Here is a 20,932-nt window from a genome sequence, read left to right on the forward strand (position 1 = left end):
GAACACTTGTCAGATCCCGAAGTTTGAGTTTCAGCAGCGAGTTACACCCTTCTTTCTTCTGCATGCACAGCATTTGCCTTGTGCTGCTCATGAGAGGTCCTGGGGTTGTGCAGGAGCCAAATGCTTGGGCCTGGTGGAGTGGTCTTCTCTTGGGAAGCGATGTGTTAATGGAGGGCTTTATTCTGGTTTAAACATCAGAGAATCACTTTTTAGCTAGCTCCTGCCGTGCAGAATTTCTGGCCTAATTGAAGAAGAGGCAGGATAGCAAAGCGTTGTTCCTTCCATGGAAAAATACTGGGCATGGCAGAGAGAACCCCCAGTCGGTCTGGTCTCTGCAGCTTGCTTAGAGCAGTGAGGGTCATGTTAGAACTGCTGTGCTTGTGATACCGAAAGGACTTGGTTACTCCTGTACGAATCGGTGCTTTTGTAGTGTCTCAGAGGTGATGTTCTACTTGCCTCCTTTTTTAAATAGGCTGACTTGTTAAAAATAAGATGGTAGCCTTATGGCTCCCAAAGCTTATTGGGCCTGAACTGCTGCTTGAGTACAGGCTGCTCTCTGGAATCTCAAAGGAAGGAAGAATTTTGAACTCTACAGCTATCTTCCCCCAAATTTTCCTATATTGATAATAGTTAGAAATACATTATTCTAAATCTTTAATTTACTCCTTTAATGTGCATGTCACTAAATGCATAGGGAATGCCTGCTGTAATTTAGTTTCATAAAGCTCCAGTATTACTAAGGAGGAATATCATAAGCATAGCTGTAACTGGTTCCTGTTAGCTCACACCTAGTAATCAGTCTCAGTTTGGAGGTTTGGGCAGGACAGAGATTTATTCTGCAATTTTCCTGGGAAGGTTTTGGATGGTCCTTTTCAATAGGAAGCTCTGAGTCTTTCTTCATGGTGTATTTGTCTGTTGAAACTGTGAGGCTCCATTTCATGGATTGTACGACTGGCTACAACTACAACTTTATAGTATTCTCAAGTTCTCTCTTGTTTGCTTAAGTTAAATGCCAACACCACCAAATGTGTTTTGAGGGGCAGGGTTCCTTCCCCTCCAGTCTGGCTGAATGTCTGCAAATCTTTCATTTTAAATTTTATATTCAGCTGATGTAACATGCAAAATAAATTGACAATCCCTTGCAGCAAAAAATGCTGAGCTGCTGTTACTGTGCTGTGTCAGTTCATGATCATCAGGCTTCTTGTTAATCAGAGATTCCACTGGTTTGTGTTTTGCAGGTGCTACAGCAAAGGAAAGGAGCACTCACTTTAGATTAGGATAACAAAGCATAGCCAGGGTAGAGATGCCTTGCTTGTAGAAGTGGAAGGGATACTGGGCTTGTCCCCTGTAGGCTTAATCTTATTTTACTCATGTCCACAGTACAAAAAACAGTAACCAGTAACTATTCTGATTGGTAGTACGTGTTCAGTATCAGTGCTAACAGAATTCCACAGTTTGAATATGCTTTGATGACATTTGCTCTTCTGTATGGCTAAATGACAGAAGTTCAGTGACGATCAGTTAGTGGAATGTAAAGCCCTCACTGGCAGGTGGCTCACTGTGGTTCTTGGAGAAGACTGACTTGTGTAGCTGCTCCTTCATGCTTGTGCTGGCTTCCAGGTGTTTCTAATGTGTGTTCTTAAATCAGGACTGCTCTTGGGATTCAAAATCATATCTCTTTAGAAGCAAGGGTGATTGATGCTTCATATTTGATAGTTTAAAAAAAAGTCTCTTCCCTGGATAATTAACTCAGAATTAACCAACCAGAATTTTACAATAACTTCAGAGCTATGTGATGTAAGTAATTTCTTGAAGGGAAAACAAATGGACGAGTTCTTGGAAGAAAATTCTCTTGCGTCAGTAAACACTTAAATTACTTCTTCTTGTGCAGGAACTCCTCAAGCTGCTGGTTGCTGACAGGTTGGAGGATACTGTAGGAAAGTTGCATTTATCTGCTGGCCTTTTTGGGTTCTCGCCTATCTACCTTTGGCCATGCCTTGAGGTGGCTCCCAGGCTAAATGGATGTTTCAGATCCAGTGAGATCTTCCTTGTATGTGTTTCTTGCTCTTTCACACAGGAAGGATTTGCTTTTCAGCAGTGTATGTAGGGGTACCAAGATGAAAATAAAAATTGATATAAACTAACAGGCTAAACATGTGTGACTGTAGTGCTTATCTCTGTGTAACTGAAAGCTATACCTTTGGTACTGCTTGGTGATGACTGAGAGATGTATATGAAAATTCCTCAGATGTTCAATTAGGATGTTAATGGCTAAATACTTCTTTTTAAGTTGCTTAATGATGGACTGAAAGCTATCTCCCCTAACTGCACGTCATTATAGCCATTCAAAATATGAAGATAGCAAAAGTACAGCAGTGATTTTTGCTGCTAGCATTTGGGAATGAAATACTTCCCAATTTGTTGTCCATGTTCTTGTCTTTCACTTCAGTGCTTTGGTTTTCACGACAGTGCAGATGTCTTTTTACAGGTTTTTTTTGGTGTTTTTTACATTTTCTTGCTGTCAAAACTATTTCCTTTGATAATATAGCATGTGTTGCTTTACTGATGGGTTCTAATCTTTTCTGAAGTCAGTTTCAGTTTTTGTGTGCTGCTGTCGCTGACTAGAAGCCTTGCAAAACCCCTTTGGCAAAGCACTCCATAAAGATTGATTTAAAATAGGAGGGTGCAAGGTAAGAGGCATTAGATGCAAATGGTGTGTGGGACATATCCCATGACAGTAAGCACTGTAACTTCCTATGAAGGTTTCTTTGCTGTATTTGTCAAGTATTTTTTAACCCTTAAACATCTTAAGGATTGCATGTTTGTAACTTTTAAAGTTTCCAGAAGAGCTTGAATGCCTGGTATATTTTCTGCGTTATCAAGCACTCATAGGCACATCCAAATTTTAAATTTATTCTTAGTTTGTTGCATCATGTCAAAATTGATGGTTGTTACTGTAGGGTGCTTTGTGTCTGTAGTCTAAGGGTTGGCTTTCTTTTCTGCTTTGTCTTATGGTGAAGTCTGCATTATTCAAAGTGTCTGAAGTCCACTATAGAATGTGGAAAGTGAACCTACTAAATGTTTACCCTGTGAAGGTATGGCAGCTCAATCAGTGGTGTGTGACATGCTGAGGAATTTGGGCTGAAGTGCTACACTTCATTCAGACTGACATTAACAGTAAATTCTTCTGGATGAATGCCAGATTTATTCACTTACAGGTTGGATTTAAACTTGGGCTGATGTATTTTTTAGTGTTTTTTGTTTTTTTTTTTTTTTTTTTTAAGCAAAACTGTCAAGGAGTACCACAAATTAAGAATGTTGAAATAGGCTCCCCCCTCCCCTCTGGACATAAGAGCTATGGGTGGGAGAGAACCTAGGTACCCTGATGCCATCATGCATGAAATCTTGTTTTTTGTTTCATTAAATGTTAAAATGTGCCTGTTTCTGACATTCTAGTGTACCCAGAGTGATAATTCATCTGTGCACAATCTGTCACTTTATATAAGAGCCAGGATAGTTCAGGACAAAGGAAGGAAAGCATAGCTTGATGCTGAATTCTTGAATGTGACAGGAGAAGAACGAAGATCCTTGTACTTCAGGCATTTTTCAGTTGCAGCTGGAGGGTATTTTTAAAGCAGTAAAAATATTCAATCTCTTAGTTGATCCAGTTGGCTTCCAATTACTTTGTGGTTTCTATTACCTGTAAGTTGTTGACTTACACATAACTGAGTGATGCTTTTAATTACTTGAATGCACTGGAACCAACTTTGTCAAATTTATGGGAAATGCTTCTGAGAAAAAATATATAGTTGTCAGAATACCTGCCTCTGAAGCAGTTCTGTTTTCACTTTAATTTCTTTTCTAGCTGGCAACTGACAAAGAATATTCTTTGCTGTCTTTTGTAAAGGCGAGAAGTGGAATTGATAAGGTTCCTCTGGGGCACAACCGCCCCCCAGATAAAAAGTTGATTAATTTGAATCAGGTGCTTTTGGATCAGTGGTATAGAAACCATTTTCCATGACATAGCTAAAGAAGTACCATTAAATGAAGCCTGTGAGTGTTGCCTTACTGTAAAGTCATCACCAGAATTGGGGCTGAAGCGTGAGGAAAGGTGATTGGTGTTACCAGAGATGGAGTTAGTTACGGTTTTTCTTTGTGGGCCCAATGGTGAACTTGCTGCTTTGCAGAATGAAGCAGCTGAATATATGCTGTAGTTCCATATCATACATGCTTGAGTGTGTATATATTTACTTTTCACTTTCAAACTGACTCTGATGTGGCTTCTGCTAATAAGCAGAGCAAATTACAAGGATTTTAGCAGAAATTCATTAGAAGGATGCTGCAAAAATAACTATTTGCAGTATCTTTTTATTTGTGTGTGGATGTGAGTTGATAGAACAGTTATTAATCTTTCCTAAATTTTATTCGGTGCTTAGATTTGTGTCTCTTAAGAAACTGCTTTTGTGCCCCATGTAATCTAATATTTAATGATCTTTCTGACTGTACGGGAAACCCAGACGGAGTCAGAACAGCACTGGAGCTGAGCAATGTATCAGTCAGATGTGCGTAACTTACAGGACCCTGTTTTCAGCTCTCATGACATAGCTGCTAGCATGATGGAGCTCCTGTTCAGAGGGCATCTTGGCATAGGAAAGGAGAAAGTAAAGACTGTCTGCAGAAAAGGTTAACGTCCCTGCTTTAGTCCCTTTCCCACTCCAGCATACATCAGTATGTATTCATGGTGTCAGGCATCCTGGAAAACACCTGTGACCAGTGCGTGTACTGTATGCACAGTAGGTATGGAGAAAGGGTTTTCTCCTACCTGGTGTCAACTGTGCAGCTTTACAGGCAACAGAAGGATCATAAAGAGTTAGGAGAATGGCAGCTTAAAACCTATCAGTTCTGTTGGTGCAGTTCTGTGGGATACAGACTTAGCTGAGCCTGACTGCCACGGCTCAGCTGTGCAGAATGTCCCAGCGAGGTTGTAGCATATCTGTCATGAGATAGTGTAACCAGTAGGATACATTAGGAGTTACTATTGTACGAGTCTCTGACTCTGGAAGGATATGTAAGGATGCCACTCAAGGTAAAATTTGTCTCAGTTCAGCTTTCTGGAGTTGGTTTTGTGTGTTCTTCTAGTCAGCTTGATGCTTCAGCTCTTTAAAATAAGCAAGATTTCATGCTGTAAGTAATATTTCATCTTGAATACTGAAGCTATTCAATAATACTGGGTTAAACTTTCTCAGTAGTTGTTTATTGGTATGATTGCTGTTTCCTTTGCTCCTTGTTTATTTTTCATTGAAGCCTGTTGACTTTGATTCACCTCCCTCTTACATGTGGTTGTACTAAGTGAGCGTCCACTTGAAGCTTTCAAGAGTAGCTCTGCTTTCAGAGTAAACATCCCTCTTTTAGAGCTGTTATATCAGTCTGCCTCTTCTCCAAGGACCAAGATCCAGGAATACAACTGCTCCGCCATCTGAGTGGTCCCACCTCTGTGCCTTTTCGTTGGGAGTGAGAGGAGAATGTTAAAATCAGCCTTGACTGTTACCCATTCCCATGCTGTGCTGAGAGAGATGGACTTAATGTAATGAGAGAAACATTTATTGTAAAGTGTTGACTTGTCAGCTTCAACTCCTTGGTGTGCTTTAAAACAAACACTGTGCTCTGTCCTTGTAAGACAGGCGTACAAGGCTCTGGGAAGACCGTTTAGAAATATTCTGCTCTCCTTCACAGTTAGTATATCTGAAGCCCTGTTTAAATTATCTGAACTCCCTCTAGGCTTTGGGAATGGGGAACTAATCCCACTGGATCCTTCATTTCCAAGGGTAAACATTTTGCATTTTTTCTTTTCTTCCTCACGACCTCCTAAATAAAATATTCCCTGTGTGTGATGGTAGACTTCTTGGTTCTAAGTAGAGCTGGTTTTAACTCTCCCTTCCTCACCCAAGCCAGACTCCTTTATTTTTTATTGAGTAGTACCTACTTCTCTTGTTATAAATCCCCTCTTCACCACTTTGGCAAGGTACAACTGAAGTGCAGGTAAATAATATAAGGCCATACTCTGAGGCAGCTGACAGAGGGCAGGTTTAGATTAGATATCGGGAAGAAATTGTTTACTGGGAGGATGGTGAGACACTGGCACAGGAGGTCCAGAGAAGCTGTGGATGCCCCATCCCTTGTAGCGTTCAAGGTCAGCGTGGATGGGGCCCTGAGCAGCCTGGTCTAGTGGAAGGTGTCCCCGTCCATGGCAGGGAGATTGGAACTAGATGGTCTTTAAGGTCCCTTCCAACCCAAATAATTCTATGATTCTAAGAACTTGTTCAACCCTTTCATTTGGTTTCTTTGCAATATATTCTTACACTTTAGCTGTCAGCAGTAAGCCCAAGTAACATTTGCTAGGTTGCATTTCTGGTTTTGTCTCTGCATTTGTGTGGTCTTGGTCTGATGGAAGGGTGTAACCACTGTAATCAATGCCCATGCTCTCTGGTTGGTGGGAGTTCCTGCATGCATACTGCAAGTGGCTGGCTATTTCCATGGTGAGGGGTTATCTCTCACTCTGTTGCTTGCCTGTGGAGTAAGGAAATGAATCTTCTTTGCTTCTCTACATTGTACTGTGGGAAGTCAACTTTTCTTCCCACTGAAAAGCATTCAACAGGGTTGAGGAAGGAAAATGCTTACACTGAAGCAAGTTGGATAATAAGCCTGTGCATATAGGCTCATAGTTACATGGCAGAGGGTTACTACAATGCACCAGAACCTCCTTATGGCAATCTGTGTTTCTGTGAGGAAGAATATGCAAAATTTGATTGAATTTTGGCTTGATACATGATGAGTTGCTATCTTTATCTGACTAACTAGATACATGTCTCCAACTCTCATCACTGGTTCTTTTTAAAGTAGCAGTGAGGGACAGGATTTGTCTGTAAAATATTTTCTGGCAAGCAGGCTACTGCCACTTTGGTATCTAATTAGATTGCCATTAAGCCCTAGAACTTTGACTTAAGAAACAGTATAACTTGAGCTGCCTCTCTGTAAGCAGAATTAGCTGCCTATAGTGATTAACATGTGCTTCACAAAAAGTGGGAGCAGGTTGAATCAGCTTCAGAGTTGGTGAATTTGGCACTGCTGAGAGAAGATGCATTTGTTTGAGATTTGAAAACGTAATCATGAAGATTTTAATCTCTTTTGATGCTTTATGTAACAGAACACCATGTGACCTCAGGATCTGTGGTGTCACTGCTCGCCCTTCTTGTTTTTCTTGATCATGACCAACCAGTATCAAACTCAGCAAACTTTGAATTGAAGCAAGTGGATAATCTTTAACGGGCAAGGCTTTGCAATTCCTTAAAGTGCTGCAGAATTCAGGATGCGTGGTTAATAGTGGAATGCTAAGGCTAATCTTACAGCCACCAAGGAGAGAAAGGTATTTCTTCTGACCCCTCCACCTGGGGGAAACTAATCAGCAGGTACGAAATAGATACATCAATGAAAGTGACGCTTCTCCAGAAACAAGGTCCTGACCAAACAATCATGAAAGTGTTATTTTTGGAACTGGAACGACATCTAAAGAGGTATTTATAAAGTTTTTAATATGTAGATGCCTGATTTATTTGTTTTACTTTTTGGAGGGTTCTTTAATTTTGTTTACACAAGTATTTAATACTTCTAAGTCAAGGTGCTTGGCACTTATTAAAACTATTTCAAGCTAGGAATATCATACTGGTTGAGAATATTGTCATGCAGAGTTGATTACTTTTTCAGTGAAAATCTACGTGCCTTGAAATATCTTTACAGCAGTACTTAAAATAATCCATATTATAAAACATTTGCTCTTACGGTACTTCTATTTCTTCTTTTCAAAAATTGTTATTTTAGTTATTACAAATCTTAAGTAATGTAATACTAAACCAAAAAAGAGAATTTGAAAAAACAGGATTTGAAACTCATTATCAAATAAGTTTGTATTCATTCAAATAATTTTCATATATAATATGCACTATCTTCTGTACTGTCACATGGTCAAAGAAAAGTTTAGTTAATCAGTCTTGTTAAATGTTTGGAGAGCATTGAAATACAGCTTAGTCTTCTGCAACCTCCTTTTCCATATAAACAGTGAAATATGAACTGGATGTTTTTGATGTGGTTCTTTCTAGTGTTTAAAGTAAATTCCAAGTAACTTTGTGAATTGGAAGAATTCTTTTACTGAGTTAAAAATACATGACAGTGGGGGGGAAAAAATGCCCTGACTCTTCATGTTGCAGAATTGTTTTTCTGTGTACAGAAGGAAAATACCCATCTGTGGGAGGGAGCATGGAATTTGTTCCTAACTTCTGATCTCTGAACTGGTGCTTTTGTTATGCCACACCCTTAAATTCTAACCCCTTGATCTTATAAAAATGTTTACATATATCAACTAATACATTTAACTTCATATTTTTGTCATGTTATGTTTGTGGTATTCCCTGTGGAGAATAGCTTTCCTCTGTGAATGGTGCCTCTTTAAAGAATATAAAATTATACACTGGAAAACATTTTTTTTAAAAGCTCAGTTTAAATTTTTTTCAGTAATTGGCAGTTCCTGAAAACGCGCTTGAACTTTCAAATGAACCGTAAAATTGTACTAAATTAATCAGAATGCTTAAGGATAAGTATAATGGAAATCTTCTATAATAGCAGTTGATCTATAATGGCAGCAGGTACATTATGTGTGAGCAGCGTATGGATGCAGCAGTGACTGGTATCATATTACTGAACAAGGGAGGTAGTATTGAGGAGATTGTTTCCAACCAAGCTATTCCACAAAATATGTAATGAAAAAGGTGTGGTGGAGGTGTGATTTTCTTGAACCTTTCTGCATTATTAAAAGGTTTTTCTGTGAGTGACTTTTACTGATACACACAGGAGCATGATGTAGCACCTCTAGTAATAAACCAAAGTCTGCATCTGTTAACATTATACAGAAAACATGGACAGTTTCTCCTGTAGCCTTGCTCTGCAAGCTACTTTCTAGTTAATTTTCATTTGCCTTTGTTTCCTCTAGTTTCTCTGGCAGAGATGCTGGTTTTTTCCCAGTTGTTTTTCTGTGAATTCAGGTTGGCTGGTTGTCATGTCACCACAAATTGCAAATGGTAAAGGCAATTGCAAATGGCAGCCTTTCTTGGCTAATATTGCCTGTGACTATACGTTTTTTTTCCCCAAACTGACCCTGCTGAATGCATGGGTCAAATACAAGAAGCATTTAGTTTTTTCTGGCATAGATGCAGAATTAGAGAGTGAGTGCAGTTGTCCATGGCTTTCTGGAGGAAAGAGAAGTGATTCTGGAGGTCAGGCATCTCATTTAAAACATAGAGGATATGGATACAGCTGGTGAATCTTTTCCTACTTGCAGTCAAGGGCAGTTTACAGCATACTGAGAAGAACTTGTCCTCTTAATAAAATTAAATACTTTATGCATATTTTTCATTTTAAGTTTGGGTGCCAGAATAAAGTCCAAGATTCAGAGTTTAGGCTCTGGAGCTCCACCAAGTTGTTTTGGAAAAGCAACCCCTAATGTCTGTGTGCTACTGGGGAGCTGTGTAGCACTAGACAGCTGGAAATGGTGATTATGTGGGTGTGCAGGAGCTCCAGCCTCTTGTGTAGTGCAGACTGCAGACAGGTGCCGGTGTCCACTTTGGATGTACACCAGCATCTTTCCATATTCGTACCAAATGAATGGTGGTGTGGCATCCTTCATATTTCTTTTTGAAACTTGGTTGGAAGTGCAGAAGATGTGATCCTGGGGAGGGTGGGGGGAAATAAACACAGGTCAGAAGATACTTCAGCCTCTGGTTATGGCATAAACTGGAAGGAGGGAGCACTGGGTACACCTGCTAACTCTTAGGATGGGTAAAGTGGGCTGTAGTTGGTTAAAATACATGAATATTGAAGTCAAGCATGAAAACGTCTGTCTTGCTATTATTTAGGTCATCCCTATCAGAACATCAGTAATTTAAATTTGTTGAAAGTGTACCTGAGTGATGGGCATCCAGTCTCTATCTGACAGGTGGATTTGGCAATGTTAGGTTTTACAGTTGGACTCAATGATCTTAAAGGTCTTTTCCAACCTAAATGATATCAAGGGATAGAAATCCCACTGTACTTATGAGCTAATGTTATTTTTTTTAAAAAAAGAGGTTTTAATTCATCATTAGGCAAATACTAAGTAGTTGCACTCTAATATGAAGAAATAAAACAAAAGTTTGATAGCCCCTTAAACCTAGTATTTTCTCTGTTTAAAGGTAATTTTTCACTCAAGTCACATCTCAGTCCTTCCAAGGATTTCAAGGATCCTTTCAAGTACCTTGGCATCTTTTAGTCTATCAGTATAAGTAAATTCCCCCAACCTTGGAATCAGTTTAATGTTTCTTTTCTACCTGCTTCAGTTTATTGACAACTTGTTTTAAAATGCTGAGTTCTTCAGAAATAGGGCTGAAAAACAGGTTTGGGCAAACTAATTCAAGTCAGGAGCCTGAGTGCCAGCAGTGCTACCCTGTGACTCAAACATTCACTTACAAATATTTCTGTTTATAGTTGTCATGATTGCTTGTACCGGAGCTGGTGATCAATGGTACTGTTCACGTGGCGAGGGCCTCTATCAGTTAGTAGTAGCTGGGAAGAGTCATAGAGGAATTCCCCTGTTCTGTACCTTGTGTGGGAAGAGGCATGCCTCCCTGGATGGGAGGTTACCTAGTGTGGGTTTTAGAAGAGGTCCTTCTGTCCTCTGTGCTTGGTGGGGCTCTGCAGCAGTGGTTCCCTGGCTCTGTCTGTGGAGCTGGAAGAGGGGGGCTTTAAATTGTGTGTTGCAGTAGGGATTTTCTCTCCTTCCGTTATACTGAGAGGAGTGTGGCAGCTCATCGTGCTGATGCTGTAGCAGAGTGGCCACTGGGCTAGCACCCTGTGTAAGAATGAGGAAACGTACCTGGGAGCTGTTTTGGACTCCCATGCATTACTAACTGGGTTACTCAGACTTCTGATACTGCAGTTGCTTTGGTTTTGTTTTTGTGGGGATTGGGTTTTGTTTTGAATTATTTTAAGCCACAGAGGTTCAGGGTTTCATTATAATGATAGTGATTTCTGAAGGATGAAGTAATTGTTTTTCAGAAGTGTTAGGTACCTGACATAATATATACATGAGCCTTGGACCTTGTTTATACAAAAGAACCTTGGACATCTAATTAAATGTTTTAGGTGGATATCCACCAAAAAACATCCATCAGCAGTTTTAGGGAGAGGACAGGAATGCTTCATAAACAGGGTGCCACTCATAAATTTAGTCGTCACTGCATAAAGACGATTACCCAGACCCCGATGAGGTAAGAAATGATATGCTGTAATCTTTCCTTTGCAACTTGTGTATTAAAAGATAAAGAGAACGTCTTCTGCCGTTTGCAGAATGTCTGGCTCAAGGGTGGCTAAATGTCAGTGGTGTGTGCCCCATGTGGCCACCATGGATCCAACAGTCTCGAGGTACTTGCTGCTTTTAAGCTAGAAGATGCTGTCCTGTGGAAAATTAGAGCTTCTTACTCCCTGAGGTTCCTTTACAGGATCAGTAGGGTACTGAGGAAGGCTGGATCCCATTTGAAGGAGACCCAGGACTTCAGGATATACACCCTTTTGTAGATGACCTGGGCCCGTGCCAGCTGTTTGCAGTCTCTGGTCTAGAAGGTGCTCCAGAGACATGTTCAAAATATGCTGAGCCAGCACATCTGTGTTCTGTTCTTTTTGGTTTGCAGTGTGGCAGGGTGTCAAGAAGGAACTGTTGTGCTAAAGTAGGTAATACATCCCTAACGCCATAAGGCACAGTCAGGTCAAATTAAAATTTTGATCAATCTGTTCTTTAGGTAATTTTTAAGTTTTGAAGCACATAGTCATTTCATAGTCTTACATACTTTCCCAGGTATCTTGTATTCTATTTCAAATCAATATTGCTTTACAATTTATTCCTTCAGCAAGGAGAGTGTAAATGGAGATACACTGTTGGGATTTCTGCGATTGTGAGTCAGCAGGATTTGTGTCTCTTAAATCACTGAAGCTGTGCCTGGATTAAGAACCCTGGGAGTGCTTTCCTACTCCAGAGTTGAGCTGTACCTGGTGTCAATTCTGTACTGAGTTGAAGCATGGGCATTCATCAGATTTCTCTCATATGCTTGTTTTCACAGATGGGGGGAAGGTCACAGGGGGAAGCTACAGGTTAGGCAGGAAATTGTCCCACAAATGCTCAACTCGATGGCTAATTAAGTAAGGTTTTAGGGTACACTGCACTGTGCAGTAATCAGGTCACATTCTTATTTGTTCATGGAAATTCTCCCCATGTTTCCTGAATGGTTGGAGGTACATGGGATTTGATATCTATAAATGAAGCTCTCCATTCAGGTATAAAAATACCTTTAAATATGCTACAGTAAATTCAGCCTGTTAAAGTACAGTTCTTCTTGGATGGTACAGAAGGTCTTGAATTTTCCCTGTATTTTCTTAGGAACTCACCAAATTATGATAAACTGTGGGTTGTGGCATTGCTAGAGTATTTTGACCACTCTGAGATTAGGAAATACGACATTTCAAATTTGTGTAGTTTGCACGCATTGGACCCCGGGGAGTTAATCTAAAATCATTTACCTATTTGTTCACCGATACTGCTGATACATGTGAAGCCATTTGCCAGTGATTGCAGAGAGACTGAAACTGGGCGAGTGTAAATGGACAGCTGGATAGAGGTCTGTTGTCTTAAAATACCTGCTGAGGAAGAAAAGTGGCATTGAACTCTAAGCTTACTGTCTTTATTTTTCTATACGTGTAAACAAGTTGCAGTGTTGGGAATTTATTATTACTTAACAGAATGACCTTAAAATGGTTCTGCACAGCAGGGTGGTAACGAGGGATCTGCCACCACAAAAGCTGAGAAGTGGCCGATTTTCATTCTCGTTCACGGCAGATCAGATTTGCATCCCAAATGCTCCTTTCTCGCACTGAGGACTTAGGTTTTGTGTCTGTACTTTACGTCAACTGTTCTTAAGAATTTCTGTAAAAGCTGGGGTAGGGAACTTCATTCCCAGCTTCCTGAAGACCATAGGACAATGCTGGTTAATTGGAGAGGTTTTGGCTTTGTTCCTAGCAACCCTGGGTTGTCTTCTAGTGTGATAGGCTTCTGTGGGAAATACAGGCTTAATTTCAAGTGTTGCACCAAAAAATGGCCATCAAAGGGCAAATGATATTCAGTGAGAAGTGTAGACCAGCTAGCTGTTAATGCTATATAAATACTTTTTTAATAAGCATGACTAAATTATTAGCTGATCTAAGATTTTCAATATAGTTTCAAGGGTAACAATTAGAAACAGGGGAGGAGGTGGGAAAAGAGGAAGGAATGTATTAAGGAGTTAAAAAGGCATAATGGGTGTGAGCTTTACAAGGGGCTGGGAACAGGGGAAATGAAGGGCCCTAAGATCCTCCATCTTCCCCTTCCACAATTAGCAGTACTCAGTAAGACAGTTTTCCCATTTAATGAGACCTGGTGTGGCTTTTCTGCAGCCTTAAGGAAACAGAAAATAATGCAAGTTCAGAAATAATAAAAGATGAGCCTTCTTAGTTACAGGTTAATTTGGCTGGTTTTTAATTTGATTACTAAACCCACCGTGTACCATTGAAGCTAACCTGGGGTGAGTGGGTGTCAGCCATTGTCCTGTAGTGCCCTCCTGGGCCGTTTGTCCCCTGGCTCAGTTGATGCCTTTTAATATAGAGAATTTCATCTTTCCAAATGCTTGTCATGTCAGTGTGCCAAACCACTCCTTATACCTGTCATGTTTGTTATGTTATGTTAACTGTAACTTAAAATGCTCCAGTGACTCTTTCCTTCCCTCTTCATTTAATTTTGGAGTATGTGGTTGAAAAATCTGTTGTACAGTTAGAATAAGTGGGATTAAATATTTGTGTAAGTGGTTTTTTACTTCTGGGTGTTCTTGCCTTTGAGAAAAGCATTTACACATGAAAGTTACACAGAAGACAAGGGAATTGAACACTCTTTCTATGCATTAAATGTAAAATTATTTAAGCCAAATTTCATGTAAAGGAAAAATAAATTTCAGCTCCATGCTTTGGGTAGTGAAACTTAAAGGTTGTAACATTTTGTCACTCTTCTATATATGCTGCTTTATGACACTAAACTTCTTTTCCACGTCCGTCCTGGGGACAGTGTCAGCATGCAGAGTGATGTTGTGTGCAGCTTTCTGGAGGAAAGAAAATAATTTCCTGGCTCAGATGTCTCACTTAAAATTTTCAGGATGCTAACATGTTGGTGGATTCTTTCCTTTGCAGTCCTTGGACAAGGGTGCTTTATGGGATGCTGAGGAGGATGCTTTCACCTGTAGTAAAGTTAAATACTTCACACCTACTCATTGAAAGGTTTCTGAAATGACAAAAGCCTATGATTCCCAAGTTACATGTTACTGCAAATGTATAACTTCTTTACATTTAAGGTGGAGTAGCATCTGGATGTAATTTCAGGTTTTGAGTTGTGATAGACCTCAGCTGACTCTGTGAGGGGACTTTGAAACTCACTGGATATGTGCAGAACACAGCCCTTCATCCCAGCTGCATTGCTAGATGGTCATCTATGGATGATCTTGGGAAAGAGGATGCCATACATCTCTCTCCAAGCATCAAAACTGCTTTAAGATGGCTCACATTTCCCTGCAGAGTTCTCTCTGATCTGTAACAAGTGGGTCATCTCTGTGTTTGGCTATATCCAGGTACTTGATTATAGACTTGATTATAGATTATAGTATGTTTTGTTTTGTCAGCATTAAAATTGGTAGAATCATAATTCTCATTAAAAATAAGTGGGGTTGACTTGGCAATTAGTCTGTCGAAGAGAAAGAGGATATCCTCAGAGGAACCAGTGAGAATCGCTCCTTGTTTGTCTTTTGATCTTACATGGTTATCTTCTTGCTTTAAATGCAGCCTCTGTCTCTTGTGCAGAGCTCACAGCATGATACTCCTGTGTATGCACTGTGATCAGAGATACTGTCAGGTTATTTCCAGAGCCCCAGTAGGGTGTATGTATTCTTTCCACTAAATATTTATTTAGTTATGCTTGCACATCTGGAAAAAAGAAAAAAAAAAAAGTATTTACAAATACAGCACTTCATTTCACTAGCATCCTGCATAGCTTTCCCTTTTATCTGTTTTTCGTGGAACTGAACTCCAGTTTCTAGCAAACCAATCAACTAAATTATAGATGCAAATAATATTAATATGGGGCAGGAAAAGCTCACGTTGAAGAAAACAGAGAGTTATCTTGTAGAAAGAGCTTTTTCAAGTTAGCAGAAGTACATAAATTGAAATAGCAGAATTCAATCTAGAAATAAAATACGTGTCTTTTGGAACTGAGCAGTAAGTTCTTAGTGGCTTGGATTCTTTAAATCAAGATCTTAGCTAAAAGTTTGGGTCTGGAAAAGGAAGTTGGCTGAGATTTTGTGATCTTTATTTAGGCTATTTGAAGATGGACTTTGTGTGGGTGGGGTTATTTTATTTGGTTGGTTTTTTGGTCCTTAGTCTGTTAAAAATATTTATGATTTACTGTGGGAAAGAAAGTTCGTTGGACAGCTTCTCCAGTAATGTACCTTTCCTGAGATGAAAATACCATGGCCTATTGAAATAAATAAACCTTTAGTCCTTGATGTCAAGTGCAGCCAGAGCTTTCTCAGTTATTAGCTTGGAGCAATTTTGCATAAGTTGGATGCTGGGGGGGTTGCTGTCAGTACACAAAGAGTTTTGAATCTATGAATTTTAAGGCAGAAGAGTGCTCTGCCATTTATTCACCATTTTTAGATGCCAAGAGAAATGCACAGTCAGATGTCAGCTAGAATCCAATTACTGTAGCCTTTTCTTGAGTAAATAGCATATTTTATTTTTAACCTCTTCAGTTACTTGCACTCTGCAGTTGAAAACCATAGCTGAAATTCACAGGATCTGAGCCTGTCTGAGAGTAAGATGAAAGTGTGCTGTGACAGCAATTGCTGTTTTTCTAATATGTTTTCTGGTGTGGTATCTTTGTAACATCATCAAAAAAAGAGATTTATTTTAAGTTCAGAAGGTACTTGTCGAGGGCTTTTAATGTTGTCATCTGAAGGGAGCATACACTGACAAGGTACTTAAAAGATAAATGTTCTAAGTGAAAGAACTTTTTAACACACATGGAGAAATATGACAAACCACACTTGAATTGAGACAAAATGATTCTGTACTGTAGTTTACCTCAGTATGTGTTTAAGATGAAAAGCACCCTTTTCCAAGTGCTTAGCATGAATAAATGGAGACAAGAGGAAATTATTTAGTGGGAGGAACAGTGTTTAAGAGCTGGAGTATTACAAAAGGTGACACATGCCAAAAAGTCTTTGACTACTGCATGTATATGTTTAATTTAAGCAGTCAATTTATTTGAGGATCAAAGATGCTGGTGAGCTACTTGTTTGCTGTATTGTACTCTACGCTGCTGATTTCTCAGGAACCCATCTCGAGTCTTTTTCTGTTACTTTATGCAGTTTGTGAACACCTGGGGTGCTCTGTGGATACGCAGGCTTCCAAAGCGTGTGAAGGGACTCATCGCATATCCTGGGCTAACAGGTGCATGAATTTGTCCAACCCGGTGCAGACCCAGAGTGCCTTAACCAAAATGTGTGATTCTGCAGCCTTTCTCACCTCTACTCCCTGGAATTTAAGCTTTTTCAGGAGCAGAATATTATGTATTACCTGTTAATGAGGTGTTAAAAGAGGTGGCTAGAAGGTTTTGAGTAACACAGTAGTAATCTTGATGCCCTTCTAGAGGAAAACTGGGTTTGGAGAACTATTTTCTGTAAATCTTCTGTATACTTTCTTTATTTCATAAATGAGTTATTTTTTAAAAACAACAGCAAAACCCCAGTCCTAAATATAGAGTTCAGTCTTTGTCCTTGTCAGGCAGATGATGGGGTGTTGAGATGAGAACATTGGAGATAGTGGTGCTGTTCCCTCCTCCCAAAAGATTTCATCCCAATTTTGGAGATTAAAGTAATTTATACCATGGGGGTTTTTATTTCCTAGATAATCTGCTTTCTCAGCCATAAAGGGACACTTATGGTTTGCTTTTTTATAGAGTGGGCAAAGCAGAACATGCATATTAATATGCAGTCCTACTTACGCAGCTGACAGCTTTCTGTTGAATCACAACTCTGCTTGTAAGCATCTAAAAATAAATGACAGATTTTGTTAAGAGCCCGCTGAAGTTCGTGGAAGATGGTTAATGAGTTTAGTGGGAATTTGATTTAGGATCATATGTGTTATCGCTTCTTTGTGAAGATTAATATAGATTAAAGATGGCCGTGTTTTTGTTAATTTAGTTTGAGAATGGTATCATTTTTCTGTTGTAAATGGAATAATGGCATTTGATAATTATCAGTCATTATGGCAGAACCAACAACCATCTTGGAACGCATCCATGACTTTATTTCCGCATGTACGAGTGAAACTATATACAATTCTCTGCTGCCTGTCCTGCAACAGCAAAGCAGGAGTTTCAAGGATATGTCTATGCAGGCCTGTGAGTTTGCTATCTTCAAGTTCTTTTATAAGAGCCTGATTATCAGCAGTGATAGGACTTACCTGTTTTTACACCTACTCTGCCCTTTTTCTGATAACTGCAAGGGACAGAGTTTGTCCCAGAGCTTTTGTCCAACTGCAATTTTGTTAATTGTGCTGAGTAACTGCATTGGGACATTAGTGATTCTGAAGCCCAACCTGTCATAGAACATTAATTTAGATCAAGTCAAGTACAGACGTGGATGCAGATTCCAGTACAGACGATGTGCTTCTGGCACTGTCTGTTAATGGCTCACTTGATCACTGAATATGATGAGTACCGTGGTGTGTAGTGAGTAACCTCTGCAGAGAAAGTGGTATGGGGAAGTGTATGTACAGCACGTGGTTCCTGGTGTTTGTCCCCCAGGAGCGGGGAAGCTGGAGCCTGATGCACATGTTCTCATGTGTCGCTTCAGTTTATTTGCGTTTGCAAGTCAGTACAGGGAAGGGTTTTTCTAAAACACTTCCTTTAATTTGTGGCTTGTTAGGTGCTATCCCGTGCAAATTCCCCAGATATCCAAAGGGTGAGATGAGAGCTGTGCCCTTGTGGGATGTGAACCGTGTGGTAGCAGGAAAGTGGCTATGAGGAATTCTTACTCCTAAATGTGACCTCCCTGTGAACAGGATTAGTTTGTACTACTCTGCTGGCATTATTGAATGAAAGAATAGTAGTCTAGGACCGCATAAATAAGCTAAGAAGGATGATGCAGATACGCAAATGCTAAATTTAGCTTTAAGATGATTATTCTGTGCCTCCTGGATTTCCTGCTTCTCTGGGAGCAGCACCTGTGATGTATGTGACTTGTAGCTCTTGGAGAAGTTTGCTGTAGAGAATGGAAGAGGTTTTTTTGACTTTATTTTTTTGCGTCTTTAAGTAATTTAATGCCTGCTGAAAGTGCAGGTCTAGAAAGAGTGGTTTTAGAGGTTGGCTGTTTCTTGTGATAGTATTTCATGGTGGTGTAGTTCAGCCTCGGGTCTGTTTCTTAGCTGTTACTGGTAGAGAAGATCACTTGGATGGGCACTGAATGTAGTTACTGTGTTCCATGACACATGAGAGCATAACATTTGTTGAGAAAACCACCACAGTTAGGTGGGAGAAGAATCTTTTCCTAAATTATTAATGCATGTGCTGCAGCTTTTAACACTAAGTGCCTTATGGTGCAATCTAAAAATAAGTGAATAGGCATTTTCCCTGTTACTGTAGAATAGTATCAGCCGGCTTTTGTAGACGATCGGTGGCTGAGTATTTTTGTCATAAAGGGCTTTATGGGCTCATAAGGCGTGTGTAAGGGATAAAGGGGGATTGTAGGTGTCTGGAGGAGTTTTATCTGCAGTGTGTGGGTATCCTGCTTTTACTGCTTTGCCTGGGCGAACCGGGCAGAGCTGCCGGGTATGGGCTTCGCTTTGCGGGGCTGAAACGTGCGGATCTTGGTACGGCTGGGGTGCCGGTACGGCTTGCTGGATAAGCGTGGGAGCCGGCACCGGGACTTTCCCGCTGCCGCGCGCCGATAGGTGGCGCTGTCGGCGCGGCCACGGGCGGCCCCTCGGCGCGTCCCTCGCTCCCGCCGGGCCGTGCGGGGTTTCCCCGCCGCTCCCCGGGCCAGCTTATTCTTATTCTTATTCTTATTCTTATTCTTATTCTTATTCTTATTCTTATTATATCTTTTTTTCTTTTTTTTTCCCTTTTTTTTAAATTCCCCTCCGCTCCCGCGGGCGGGGGCCGGCAGGGCGAGCGGCGCTGCGGCACCCCGCGTGCCGGGGCTCGCGGACGCGGCGGGACCGAGCTTCCCCCCTTCCCTGCGCGTGCGGGACCGTCCCGCGTGGGCGCCGCCGGCCCGGGCCGCACGCGGCGGGGGGGGCGCGCTAATGAGATGCGCGGCGCGGGGCGGGGCCCGGGCAGCGCAGCCAATGGGAGGCGGCGCCGGCGCATAAATGATTGGGGGGGGCCGGGATGCCCGGGTTTTGTGCTGCGCGGCGGAGCGCTGACCCCGCTCGGAGCTGGCCGAGCGCAGCCCCGCAGGGTCCCGCAAGGTCCCGGCCCCGCCTCGCCCGGCGGAGCGGCCCCGCACGCACACACGCCTCCGGGAGGAGCGAGACCTGATTTTTTTTTTTTTTTCCGGGGAGCGTTTCTGGCCGCGGTTGCATGAATGCCCAATGTTGTAGACCGGTGGCAATGGATCTAGGAGTTTATCAACTAAGACACTTCTCGATTTCGTTCTTATCGTCCTTGCTGGGCACCGACAACTCGTCTCTGAGGCTCGACAGTAGGTAAATAAGTGTTGTGTCCGAGCGGCTCTGCTGGCGCGGCGGTAGCGGGGCAGGTGAGCGCCGGGCTGGCTCCTTTGTCCGGCGGAGCCGCAGCGGCGGCACCGGCTCCCGCCTCTCCCCCCGGAGGTGCTGCCCTCCCCGGCGCCCAGCGCTTCTGCCGCAGCCTGTGAGTGAGCTCCATCTTTGTGGTCAGTCGGGGGGCAAAATGTGGGGATATTTGGTCGGGCTGCGGGCTGGGGGCTCGGCGCGGCTTTACAGGTTGCTTTGCTGCATTAGAGCATCCTAGCGAGGCGGCGGCAGGGCAGCGTTAGGATGACTTTCCCAGCCAACTGGCTACCAATGCTCGCGTCTCTTGTCTCTTAAATAATTCAGCCGCTGCTAATGTTGTATTTTTTTTTTTCTTCTCTTTCTTTCTCCCTTGCAGCTCCTCTGGTGCAAGCGTAGTTGCTATCGACAACAAAATCGAGCAAGCGATGGTACGTACCGATGGGGGCATAAAACCTTGTTCGTGTTTGAAGCAGTAAACAATATGGGGATGCGGCGGCGATGGTTAACCCGTGCGGGGACGGAAGGGGAGGCACGGCTTTGGTTTCGGGAGCTTTTTTATTTTTTTAGTTTTATTTTGTTTGTAATTGATCAAAGGCTTCCTGCGGGGAGGAATGCGCACGTTTGTGTATTGATGCCGGGAAGGGAATGACGGCATTGCTCCTGGCTCCTGCCTCCCCAAACGATTGATCCCGGCTCCATGCGGCGGCGGAGGGGCGCTGCTGGGCAGAAAGCCGAGCGTGTTTGTGGGGTTTTACAGTCCCAGAGTGGGGGCGTTTTGGGGTACTTCTCATTTAATTTTTTTGACTCTTCCCCGAAGCGCAGGCGAGCGGAAGCCTAACGAGCGCATCCCCGGCCGGCTGCAGCCGGGGCATCCCCCGCCGCTGCGCCCTTCTCCCCGCGGGCGGCACAGGCACCGCAGTGCCCGGAACCGGCGCCTTCACCTCGGGGGCCGCGCTGGCCGCTGCCCCGG

General features: G+C 41.9%; 1 protein-coding gene across 5 annotated transcripts in view; it reads left to right on the plus strand.

Moving 5' to 3' along the window:
* TSC22D1 (TSC22 domain family member 1) overlaps window positions 1–20,932 on the plus strand; it is a 93,113-nt gene that overhangs the window by 70,267 nt on the left and 1,914 nt on the right. For 2 of the 5 annotated variants that reach the window (XM_039567857.1, XM_039567854.1), the window contains one exon: window positions 20,339–20,390. In XM_039567857.1, coding sequence (XP_039423791.1) covers window positions 20,339–20,390 — 52 coding nt within the window. Of the gene's footprint in view, window positions 1–7,061; window positions 7,572–19,593; window positions 19,915–20,338; window positions 20,391–20,932 lie in introns of those variants that run through there. The other 3 variants (XM_039567875.1, XM_039567865.1, XM_039567886.1) reach the window with 3 other exon arrangements.

Source organism: Corvus cornix, chromosome 1, assembly GCF_000738735.6.
Source record: "Corvus cornix cornix isolate S_Up_H32 chromosome 1, ASM73873v5, whole genome shotgun sequence".
Classification (NCBI taxonomy): Eukaryota; Metazoa; Chordata; class Aves; order Passeriformes; family Corvidae; genus Corvus; species Corvus cornix.